The following is a 12790-nucleotide window of genomic DNA, read 5'->3' as shown; positions in this document are numbered from 1 at the left end:
AGTCGTACTGGCTTTCCCCCTACTTCCGTTCTTCATCTGAACTTGCCCAGTAACAACTTAAATTTTGCTGATGTCCAGGGCAGAGTAACATAACAAAGTTGATGAAAATAGACCCCAGGACTCATCGGATTTTGGGGAGTCAGAATATATATAAATATTTATATATATATGGTTTTTTTTTTTTGCGCTACACGGGCCTCTCATTGAATGTGTCATTGAATGTGTACCACTTGTTACCATGGTGGTTTTACATTTGCCTCTGTGATTATGTATTTATTATCATTTGACTCACGCAGAGGATCAGACACCATGAACGCAGGAACTGTGTCTGTCTCTGCTTGCCATTTTGTCCCCAGAGTCTGTCAGAGTCCCTGGAACAGGGGCATCCAGCAGCCACTTGCTGGGTGGGTGTTAATGAATGAGTACCTACCCTTTTGATCCTCACCAGGCAGCAAAGCTGGTTTACTCTCAGCGTCTCTTATCCTATCTCTCTTCCCTTCCTTCTTACTCTCTCCTGCTTCTCTCCAAGCCTCAATTTCCTAACTGCATTTGTTTCTATCAACATTACCCATCGTTTCTAGGGATGGGTGGATGAGAGGGGCTAATTAAGGAAATGGATTTGCCCTGCGTGTTAAAGGAAGAGAGTCACTTCACTGTGTCTTCCCTCCCTCCCAGAGGGCACTTGTGTTTCAGCAGGGGCTTCAGCGCCTTCACTCAGCAGTGGGCATTTCAGTGTTGAGACAGCCAGTGGAGAACATATTTGACTTGGAGGTAAAGTTTAGTTGCTCCTCAAACTACCCGACCTTGGCAGCACTCAGGTCTTTTTTTTTTTTTTTTGCGGTACGCGGGCCTCTCACCGCTGTGGCCTCTCCAGTTGTGGAGCACAGGCTCCGGACGCGCAGGCTCAGCGGCCATGGCTCATGGGCCCAGCCGCTCCGCGGCATGTGGGATCATCCCGGACCGGGGCACGAACCTGTGTCCCCTGCATCGGCAGGCGGACTCTCAACCTGCGCCACCAGGGAAGCCCAGCACTCAGGTTTTGTCTCCATGTCCTCCCTGCCTGCTGGGCTTGTCTCTGTTCCCAGATCATTCTGTCCCTGGAGCAGCCCTCTCTGCCCAGGGCACCAACTCCTTATCATTTGCACTCAACACTTAATTAGGCTCTATTAGGATGCTGGCTGACAGTGATGCTGGCTAACTGCTTCCTAGGCAGGGACTGTGTCATGAACCACTCAATCAATAAAGTCGTATTAGCACCCAGCTCTGTGTACATACCTTGGGGTGGGAACTAGCAAGCGATGGGTACAAGACAAGTCTGAGACACAAACCCTGATGGAAGGAGCTGCCATATGATGAGGAGAGACGGCCCGCACACATAGACCCACACTGACATGAGAATGACATGTGCGTGGGGTACATGCTCCCTGAAGTGCGTCAGCGAAGCCAGTAAGGGCTGGGATGGTCCAGGTGGATTCCTGGAGGAGGTGGGGCGCGAAGATGCCTCTGATCATTTTCCCAGGGCCTTGTACTAAACTAGGGCCTTAGGAAATATTCATTAAATTGACCGGAATTCATAGATTCCTAAAGATCCATGTTGAACAAAGAGTTCCTCAAACATCCATGGAGTTCTAACCCCCCCTCCCCACCTCTCCATCCCTCCTCCCCCATCTGCCAGTCTGAGAGCCTCCAGGAGTCATTCCCACCTTGTGGGGGGCAGGACAAACCAACATGCACGTGCGTGTGTGAGCTGCACCCCTTTCCCTAGAGACCAGCGCTTTCTCAATGTCAGAGCATGTATCTAGTGCTGGGGTGCGAGGGGCCCCTTCTGGCCTCGGGCATCTCCTCTCTAACTAAGAATGTGGTTTCTCTGAGCAAATGGATTTTGCCAAGTGGAGGCATTCCTGCCAGTTTCCCAAGGGTTCCCATAATGTGCTGTGTCCGCCTAAAGCCGCCCGTCCATCGAGCATTTCATTATTCTCCTTGGATGTATTGCTTTCTGGTTAGCTCTCAAGAGACACTTTATTATCTTCTTAACAAGGCTTAATTATTTACAAGCAATCCTGGAGGCTTCAAGCTGTCTCTTCACACCCCACCCACTTAGGGAGGTTAAATGACCTTTCCCATTTCCATCTGGGGCCACTTGCAGACTTGGCATCCCCTCTCTGGGCTCCTTTTCTTCTTTATTTAATTTTTATTGACATTTTCAATGTGTCAATTGACATTTTCAATTGCAATGTGTAAGGTAAGTTCTTCAACCAAGTTTCTCTGGCTGCAAATCCTACCCATCTTTTAAACTTAAGTTCTCTAGAACTCATTCAGTTTGCTGTCCAGGAGCACTTATTTGAGCATCTCCTAAGTGTTAGGCGGTTTTTTGAGCCCTGAGGATATGAAAAGGAAGGAAAAACAGTGTGGCAGAGGAGAAGAATGTGGCAGTATAGAATGCTGGCATAGTTCTTGCTTATGTGCCAGGATGAAGGTTGTGCATGCTAAATATGTTCTCATCCAACCCTCACAACAACCTGGAGTTAGATAATATGATTATCCTCATTTTATAGTCGAGGAAACTGAGGCACAGAGAAGTTAATTAAGTTGTGCAAGGTTACACAGCTAGGAAAACTAAGAATGTGGATGACAGCCTGGGCAGTTTGGCTCCAGCGTTTGTGCTCTTGGCCACTCTGCCGTATGTAATGAACTCTCATGAGAGAGTACGAGGATGAAGGTACTCGTGGGTGGTACCCATGGCACACAGGACAGTCATCTACTCTGCTTGAGAGCCTTTGGGCATTTTCTCTAGGACAATGTATGTGCTTAAAATTTCTTCCTCAGCAAACCCTTATTGTGCTGTGAGATTTTGATTCCTTCCTTGCAGGTGAAAGCATCTGCTCCTCCAATTTGTATACCCTTGGGAAGGTTAACACATCACTGAACTATTTGTTTTTAACACCTTATAGTGAATGGGCTTATCAGATGGATGGTCTTCGTGAATATCAGAAGAACTCAGCCTTGAGAAAAAAAGGAGAGTGGGGAGGGAGCAGGAAAGAAAGAATACCTCTGGAGCATGAGGGACACAGCTGTCGGCAGCAACAGGATGGGAGAACTGCAACTACTGGGGAGAGGGTGGGTTCTGGCAACTGGAAAGAAGATACCCAATGTAGATCTGTACAAACAAGTAGAAAGGGAGGTTGTTGGAAGGCTCTAGAAGCAAACGTCTGCACTTCCGAGTTTTCTGATGGTGGATTAGATGTCCCACCTGGTAGTTTTGTCTCATCCACTGAGTAGGATGCAGATTCCACAGAACAGAAAAACGAGGGCCACAGAGCTAATAAACAGCCTATAGAAAGAGGGGAAAGGAACTGGGTTTATTACAGTTTATTACAGAACTGCGGGTGAGAAAGTCGGTGATTGCAAACATCAGAATCCTCTGAGTTCATGATGGGAAATTATTGAGAAGTTAAACCAGATGTCTTTGCTGCCAGTGATGTCAGAAAAAGAGGATACTGACTGAATCAGTGAGAAGGATTTGATTAGCTGTGGAGGATTTCCAGTGATGGCTGTTGGCGTGAAGGTCTTAAACATAGGATAAATTCTCATCTAGGATTATGGAAAATGTAAGTGTGTCTCAGGGCACCAGATCAGCCTTTAAAGATCCTTCTCAGGTTTACAAATAGCATGTAAATAGTGTTCTATACTTGTTCAAGATTTTTTCTTTTTCTTTATGAGTTCTTTCTCATCCATTCATTTCAATCTCTTCCCTCACAAATTAACATAAAATGACTTTTACTCGCTTTTGTAATGGTCTCTAAAATTGATCGATTCTTTAGTTATAATCATTAGTAATTATTATTCCTTTATGATAGTTCCCCCATGGTGGTGGTAGGTGGTTATTTCTTGTGATTAACTTCTAAGGATGTGCCTCAACAAAAGACTATGGGATGAGAAGTGGAAGTTATTCAATATGAATATATAGAGAGAGAATATATTGAACACACATATACATAATGTAACTGTCATATGTTGAGCACTGATTATGGGTTAGGAATCATTCTAAACAATGTACACATTTCATGTTATTTAATCTTCAAACAACCCATTTTTCAAGTGAGGACCCTGGCACAGAGAGCTTATGTAAACTGCTCAAGGTTATACATTTAGTAGATAAAGGAACTGGAACTCCAATGGATGCATTCTAGCTCTGGAGCCTGTGCATTTAAACTCAATGCTATGCTACTTCCTGAAATGGCCATAGAGAAGTTGTGTATTAAATATGGACTGGTACAGGAGTGACCCAAGATGGCTGCATAGAAAGACACTGAGCTCACCTCCTCCCACAGACATACCGAATCTACACCTACATATAGAGCAATTCCTCCTGAGGAAGATCTGAGGGCTGATTACACAGCTACTGCACATAGAAGGACAACATAGAAATGGGTAGGAAAGAGAGACATGTTGTATCCATGGGAACCCAATCCCCAACACAGCAACCTGCAGTAAGGAGGGATATTGCTGATGGGCCTGAGTACGAAATTGCCCACCCTGGGAAACAGCATAAAAATTAGCAGTTTAAAGGGTATCCAGACTATATAGGAAGGAATCCATTTACTAGCCAAATGGGTGTCACTCACACTGTAGTAATAAGTCCACCCAGATCCAAGGGGTGGGGACATAGACTCTACCTCTTGATGGAGGAGAGTCAAAGTCACACGGTAAGAAGAATGTATGTGATGAGAGATACTGATGTGGCCACACTCTTTTTCTCATCTTTTTTCTGATAAACTTATACAGAATAAATTCCCCTGGGAGAACCCTCTCTCTCTTTACCTTGACTTAATCTTATTCATCAACTTTCTTACCATATTTAAGCACTCCATAAATATTTGCTAAATAAATGAATAAATCATCATCATCATCACAACAAAAAAGACGGTGGGAAATATTTATTGAGAGCGTTCTATGTGCCAGGCATTAAGCAAAGCATTTATACATATTATCTTATTTAATTCTCCCAAGAGCTCTGAGAATACTAGTGTCCCTTTTTATGGATGACATCTGAGGCTGACAAAAGTTTACACAGTGTGTAAGAGGTGGGGCTGAGGTGCAAAGCCAGGATTTTACCCATCACACAACACAATTAACTTTGTTGAGATGCTATGGGATGGGGACAGGGTGGACCAAGGTACACGTGTTTGTCTTCACCCCGGACCTGGAGAAGAACAGCTGGTGTGCCATGGCCGAGATCTCAGTTGTAGCGTGTCTAGCTGTGGCTGCATGAGCATCACTGGCCATTCCCTCAGAGGTCCGGTGGACAATGAGTATGAATGCCCATGTCAGTTACTTCCCACTTTCTTTCCAGTCTGGGTGACTGTCCACGCCATCTCTGTGGAAACCCCAAAGGATGTTCTTCGGGCTGCTCGGGGAAAGAGCGTTACCCTTCCATGCACCTACCAAACTTCCTCTGTCAACCGAGAAGGATTTATCCAATGGGACAAGCTTCTAAGGAGTCATACGGTAAGGATCTTTAAAAAGTTGGGAGCATCATGAGTACCACCTGACCATGACCTCTTGGAGGATAAGCACTACAAAGCCATTCAATAAATGTTAGGCTGAATAAACCTCGTTAGCGCCCAGGCTGGGACGGGTGGGGAGGGAGCAGTGAATGTTGGACCCAGGGAGAGCCATATTATGCCACCTGTAGTGTGAAAGAGTCACCTTCGCCAAAACATCTTTCTGTTGGTCAGTCTCAAATGACCTAAACTGTATCATTCCTTTTGATTAGCATAGCGCTCTCCCTTGAGGCCAAATTTTGTTATAGTTTTTTCCTGTTTGGGTTCTTTTGGGGACTACGGGAAGATTTTATTTTCTATTTCAGAATAGGTAGTAATCCCATGGCTTAAAAATTAAAACATCATGAAAGTGTACATTGAGAAGTCTCATTCCTATCCCTGCCTCTCTTGTCCCATCTACCCAGTTTCCACACCCTAATCCTTCTATCTCCCTGTCCTCCCCAGCAAGGCTAATTTTCACTGGTACTGGTTCTTTGGGGGCAGCACTTATTCTGATTGATTGGTATCTCTGCTACAATCATTCAGTATTGTGAATATCGCTTTTGGCTAAGATTTAGCTTCTTGTGTATCCTTCCAATGATTCTTTATGCCAATTCAAGAAAATGTGAATGTATATATTCACACACATGAAAATACATCTACTTTTGACCATAGAATCCCAGTCCCCTATTCCTCTCACCAAAGGCAACCACTATTACCAGATTTGGGGATGGACTTCTATAGATGCTCCACATGTATACCATGCACACACAAACATAGACATATATTTACATATATGTATATGAATATGTATGTTATATAAACTACATGCATACTGTCCTCCACTTGGCTTTTTTTCCCCTTAATATACCTTGGAACTCTTTCCATATGTCAGTACATTTATATCTATTTCATTTGTTTTTATGTTTGTTTGTTTTTTTTTTTTTGCGGTACGCGGGCCTCTCACTAATGTGGCCTCTCCCGTTGCGGAGCACAGGCTCTGGACACGCAGGCTCAGTGGCCATGGCTCACGGGCCCAGCCGCTCCACGGCATGTGGGATCTTTCCGGACCGGGGCACGAACCCACGTCCCCTGCATCGGCAGGCAGACTCTCAACCACTGCGCCACCAGGGAAGCCCTCATTTTAAAAAAAATATTTGCATTAAGCATCACATTTTATGAATGCTTTATACGTACCAATGATGGACATTTGGTTTGTTCCCTACATTTTGCTGCTACAGATAATGCTGCAATAAATATCCTTATATATATGTCTCTAGGTATATTTTAAATATTATTGTAATTATTTATAAATAGATATTTATATATAAGATAAATTATTAAAAATGAACTTCTGGGTCAAAGGCTGTGTGAATTTAAAATTTGGATAAATAATATCAAATTGCTTTCATTGGATGTCAGACCAATCTTCATGTTCACCAACAACAGTGTAGGCACCTATTTCTCTAACACAGAGTAGTCTTAAACTATTTGATATTTGCCAATTTGATGAGTGAAAAAGTATCTCATTATTGATCAAATTCACATTTCTTTAACTGTAAGAAGAGGAACAGCTATTCATAATTTTTTTTTTGACCACGTGTGCAGCATGTGGGATCTTAGTTCCCCCCAGTGGGATGGAACCCGTGCCCCATGCAGTGGAAGCATGGAGTCTTAGCCACTGGACTGCCAGGGAGGTCCCTATTCATAAGTTTTAAAGTGAGTTCTACTTTTAAAATGCACACATGCCTGGCATTAGATCCCCAACTACTCAGAGTGAAAGCATTTAGCTTTTTCCCTGACAGAAAAGAAAGGGGAACCCAGGACACCCAAGTCCTAGAGCAGCAGGGCCGATGAGAAAGGAGAGCAAATCTTGGCCTAAGGCACCTTATTGTCTGTTGCCCAAGGCACCCTGATGGGACAGAACACATGTCCTATCTGTTTCCAGAACCCCAGGAAAAAACCTAGAGAGGGCAGCTGCTGCCTTTAGCTTGTAGAAACTGAAGACCCCTTCTTTCACTGTCACGTGTATTCAGCAAACAAGATGTTAGGTCTCTGGCAGGCACGCTTCTGAGTGCTGAGATAAATACTAAAGATCTTTTGTTGACTGATGGGTCCCTTACTTCCTAAAGGGTTTGAGGCAATCCCCTTGAGAGCAAGCAAGGCTGCAGAGCAAGGGGTTTAACCTATGCCCTCAAGGAGATTATTGTGACAGGTCCTAGCAAGGGCTGGGGGGTGACTTGGGGGAGATCCCAGGAGGGGGAAGCCTTAGGATCGCTGTGATTGGGAGGAGGGTTGGGGCATGAAGAGTCCTTGGCAGAGCCAGTAGGTCAGAAAAGAACTGAGCTGGGAAAGACCAGCATCCACAGACGGGTCCACAGCCCAAGACAGGTCCTCATCTCCCACCGTGTTGCTCCTCCTCTTCTCAGCCAAGCTTCCTGACTTATCTGCCCCTACCAGGGCTGTTGCATGTGGTTGGGCAGACTATGCACTTGGGTACCCAGCCCAGGGTGCCTGACCGCCATTAGCTTGGCAAAGGTGTGTCTGTCCAACAACTAAAGCACCTTTTCCTGATTTGCGTAAAGAGCATGCCCAGGAGTCAGACCTGACACTATGTCTCCACACTCTCTTCCCTACCCGGTCTGGTCTGCCTTCCTCCCCTAATGCTCCACCGAAATCACCAGCAGCTTCTCTTTTGTTAAATTCAGTGTGCTGATTCAGTCCTCATCTTATTTCATTTCTCCCTAGCTTTTCCAACTATCAACCACTTTCCTATCTTGGAATCTCCCTCCCTTGGCTTTCCCGTAGCCTCGTCTTGGCTTTTGCTCGTATCTCTCTGACCTCTCTCGGACCTTTCCAAATGAAGTAACTTGGGGACTTGCCATTTCTCTACTCATTTACCCGAGGTGGCTTCATCCAGCCCATGGCTCGATGCCATCTGCTTTGCATATATTATCTACTTTAACTCTTACAAAAATCCTATGATACAAGTGTTACTATCATTATCTCCACTTTGTAGATGAAGAAATGGAGTCATAGGGAGGTCAGCATTTTGCTCAAGGTCATAGAACTAGTAAATGGCAGAACTGGGATTTGAATTGAGGCAGTCTGATTCAGAAGTAGTGATCTTAGCTAGTACCATGTTCTGTTTGATAAATGATAAGTATATCAGTGAGTAAACAAATTCCAAAGGCGAGAGTCAAATAAATAAAGGGGGCTTGGAAGCCAAGCATGGCTACCTAGCACAATGCCTGCACATAGTAGGTGTTCAATAAATATTGGTTGACTGAATGTCTGAGAGCAGACAATGAACTAAAATGGAATGGGTAAGAGGTGCCAGAGGTTACAAGAGGTGAAAGCTTCACTTACTCACAAGTGCTCCTCTGGTATGAACTGCCTACCTGCCCTGGGCTTTCAATATTTTCACTAAAAACATATAAATACATCATAAGAGGAATCCACAAATGGACACCCTGTATAGAGCTCTTTGTTCTGCAGGGTTGGTGTGTCAGTACACCTGGGCCTGGGAATGGTGGATGAGGGTAGTCAGGGCAGGCTGGAGCATCATGCCAGGGCCTTAGGCTGAAGACCAAGTGGTATTTCTTCTTCCTCACAGGAAAGGGTGCTCACCTGGACATTTTTGACCAAAACCTACATCTACGGTGACCTTTATCAGAACCGTGCCAATGTATCAAGCAACGTCGAGCAGTCAGATGCCTCCATCACCATTGACCGGTTGACCATGGATGACAACGGCACGTACGAGTGCTCCGTCTCACTGCTGTCGGACCTGGATGGTGTCTCCAAGTCACGCATCCGCCTCTTGGTGCTGGGTGAGTGTCTCCTTCTCCTTCCTGGGGTGGTAGGAAGAGGGGCGGCGGTGAGAGGAACGGGACACCCTGCTGGTAACGTAAAGCCAGGGAGCAATGCCTGCAGGAGCAGGAGCTAAGACTCCTCCCCTCGCCCCGTCTCTCTCAGGGGTTGGGGTGCTGCTCCTCCCCCTGGAACCAAATACTCTTCTGTCTGGGCAGACAGCTCCCCAGGGCCAAGGTCAGGGCTGATTTGGAGTGGTCCCTGGGGGTCAGCCTTGGAGATCCTGTCCCTGCTCTGTCCAGGGCTCTTTCCCTCACACCAGCTCCTCTCTTTTTCATGCCAAACTTACTAAACAGAAGAAAAGGGGAAATCCTAGATCCTACTGTAAAGACTCTCACTGCCTTGCTTTGATGCTGGGGGCCAAATAATGACTCTCTTACAGGTCAGGCATCTTTCCCTAAATTCAGCTAATCAGTAGAAGCCCTTTACACCACCATCTCCCCACCCCTCGGCTCCAACTCACCATTGATCAGGTTCTACTGCTTCTGAAATATGTCCCATGATAACATTCTTTCTACACAAATAGCTTATTATTGGAGTTTATAGTTTTGGAATAATTGAACAATCACCTACTCTTAGTCTCTTCATTTTGCAGATGAGACCAAGAGAAAGTAGACACCTGACTCAACATCAAACAGTTATTGGAAAAACTTTAGTGAGCACCCAGCCTGTGTCCACTCTAAGAAATGGCCCCCACCGTGGGAGGTAGCAATACTTCAACCTAAAGCAATGGGTCATGTTTCCTTCATTTTTTTCCCCTTTACACTACATAGTGGGATTTTATTTTTAATTACAGAAGGTGGCTGCCTGGGTTTTTGAATCATTGTAGTGAGTCAAACAATAAAGCCCTAAATAAAGAATAACCATCTCCTCCTTGCACCCTCCTACTAACAAGGTGGCCAAGGCTAGTACTTGTGTGTATTCTTCCACACTCTTCTCCATGTCCTTTCCACACACACACACACACACACTTTCTTTTTGTTTCTTTACTTTTCTTTAAAAAAAAAGAGATCATATTATAAAGATTATTCTGTAACTTTTTCTTAATGTTTCATACACATTTCTCCAGATCAATGCATACAAATCTACCTATTAATAGAATACATTCCCGTGCATGGATGTACTATGATTATTCCAGTGTCCCATACTGATGAGCATTCTCAGGCTGTTTCCATTTTTTTTTGTACCAACAATACTGACTATATATATACATATATATATTCTTTCACTGTATTATATTTGTTTCTATTGGATAGATTCTTTATTTTTAAGATGTTGGGGGTAGGAGTTAATTAATTAATTAATTAATTTTTGCTGTGTTGGGTCTTTGTTTCTGTGCGAGGGCTTTCTCTAGTTGTGCCAAGTGGAGGCCACTCTTCATTGCGGTGCGTGGGCCTCTGACTATGCGCGGCCTCTCTTGTTGCGGAGCACAGACTCCCGAAGCGCAGGCTCAGTAGTTGTGGCTCACGGGCCCAGCCGCTCCGCGGCATGTGGGATCCTCTCAGACTGGGGCTCGAACCCGTGTCCCCTGCATTGGCAGGCGGACTCTCAACCACTGTGCCACCAGGGAAGCCCTGGATAGATTCTTAAAAGAAGGATTTCTATTGCTTAACATCATTAGGCATCAAGGAAATATAAATTTTAAAAAGTAGAATTTCTAGGTCAAGGACTATGCCTTCATTAAACGTTACTCCATACTGGCAAATTACTTTTCCCTAAAGCAACTACTACTGCCCTGAGCATTATGTGACCATGTCTGTTTTCCTATATTCTTGCCAGTGCTGAATATTATCAATTTTTTTAAGTTTTGTAAATTTTGTTAATTTGCTAGGTGAAAAAAAAAAAAAACCCAGTTCAGTCCAAGTCAGTATTTTAATTTAACATCCAATAAGCTTCACACCTCTCCTTAACTTTGTGTGGACCCCCTAAATCTTGGGGACCAGCAGTGGAATAAGGGCTGGGTCTTGTTATAGATAACACAAATTCACAATCATAACAGCTATCATTTATTAAGGGCCTGCTATGTGCCAGGCATCTCACTAAGTGCTTTATGGATATGATCTCATTTAACCTTTGCAATACATCTGTGAAAGTGGGCATTAACACTCATATTTAATAGAAGGGAAGACTGAGACTTGAGAGGTTAAATGACCAGTAGAAGGTGTCCAAGCTTTGATGGAAATCAAATCCAAAGCCCTTCACCGTTCCACCCTGTAAGTTTGCCATTCCCAACCAGCAACCCTTCCAATTCGGGATGATTCCCAAACTCTTCTAGGTTTACTTCTCGGTATACTCTCTCTTTCACTCTATGGCAGATGTAGACTTGCCAGTATGTTTTATCATGTCACAGCATTAATTTGTGTTTCCCCTTCCTGAGCCCATGCCAGCGAAAGGAGGTTGAAGGGGCAGAGCAATGCCAGCCCTGGATGTGCCCGTCGCCCTCATTTGTCCACAGGACGTACCCATCTTGGAAACATCACTCATTGAGAACTGAGATTCTCTAATTGCTCTTCCACACTGAAGGTCTCAGCTTAGGGTCTGGGACACTGAAGCCCTGCCACCCTGTGAGTGCATGGATGTTTATTTCAGGGTTTTCATGGGGAGCTCTGATGGTCTTAGAGCTTTAGGAACATCCTCCCCTAATCTCATGGACAAGGCTGACACCACCACATTTTATCATCTTATAGCATTTTTTTTTTTTTTGCGGTATACGGGCCTCTCACTGTTGTGGCCTCTCCCGTTGCGGAGAACAGGCTCCGGACGCACAGGCTCAGCGGCCATGGCTCACGGGCCCAGCCGCTCCGCGGCATGTGGGATCTTCCCGGACCGGGGCACGAACCTGCGTCCCCTGCATAAGCAGGCGGACTCTCAACCACTGCGCCACCAGGGAAGCCCTTATAGCATTTTTACAGCTGTGTTTTAGTTGCCCCAGACTAGGTGGAGTGCCATGATGTGTTTTTCTACCGGCTCCATTGAATCAGGGGATTCTACCTATTTGTGGAGGGCTCCTTATGTCAAAATATCTAATGCACAGAAGGTTGTTAGAAAGAAGCCTATTTCTGCTGTGCTGTCCTGTTCTTATTCCCCGGCTACAACAACCTTAGTCCAAACACAAATAAACAAATAGCTGTGCTTGGTGATCCCTTGCCTCTTTAAAAAACTAATTTAAAAAAAGAAGAAGAAACAAGAAAAGAAAAACATTCACCTATATCACTGGGTTTTATATCTCTCCATGTCTTCTTCCAGATCCTATCCACATGCTTATTTATGTACGTAACTGAATTTGTAGCTTAACGACTGGCACTTTTCTCTTTTCATTCCACATCACCTAACACTTCCTGCTGTCTTAGCACTTACTGTTCTTTAAGCTTCAT

The 12790-nt window shown here is 44.7% G+C and overlaps 1 protein-coding gene across 1 annotated transcript in view; it reads left to right on the top strand.

Annotated features, from left to right (window-relative positions):
• Positions 1–12790, top strand: part of GPA33 (glycoprotein A33) — a gene marked incomplete at its 3' end in the record, with an annotated part of 34250 nt that overhangs the window by 3575 nt on the left and 17885 nt on the right. The window contains exons 2-3 of the mRNA XM_081226120.1: positions 5354–5508; positions 9160–9376. Coding sequence (XP_081082246.1) covers positions 5354–5508; positions 9160–9376 — 372 coding nt within the window. The remainder of the gene's footprint in view (positions 1–5353; positions 5509–9159; positions 9377–12790) is intronic.

This window comes from Mesoplodon bidens (assembly GCF_964165515.1).
Source record: "Mesoplodon bidens genome assembly, chromosome: 2".
In the NCBI taxonomy this organism is placed as follows: domain Eukaryota; kingdom Metazoa; phylum Chordata; class Mammalia; order Artiodactyla; family Ziphiidae; genus Mesoplodon; species Mesoplodon bidens.
Note: the sequence above shows the minus strand (reverse complement) of the source record. Positions and strands in the feature narration are given on the sequence as shown.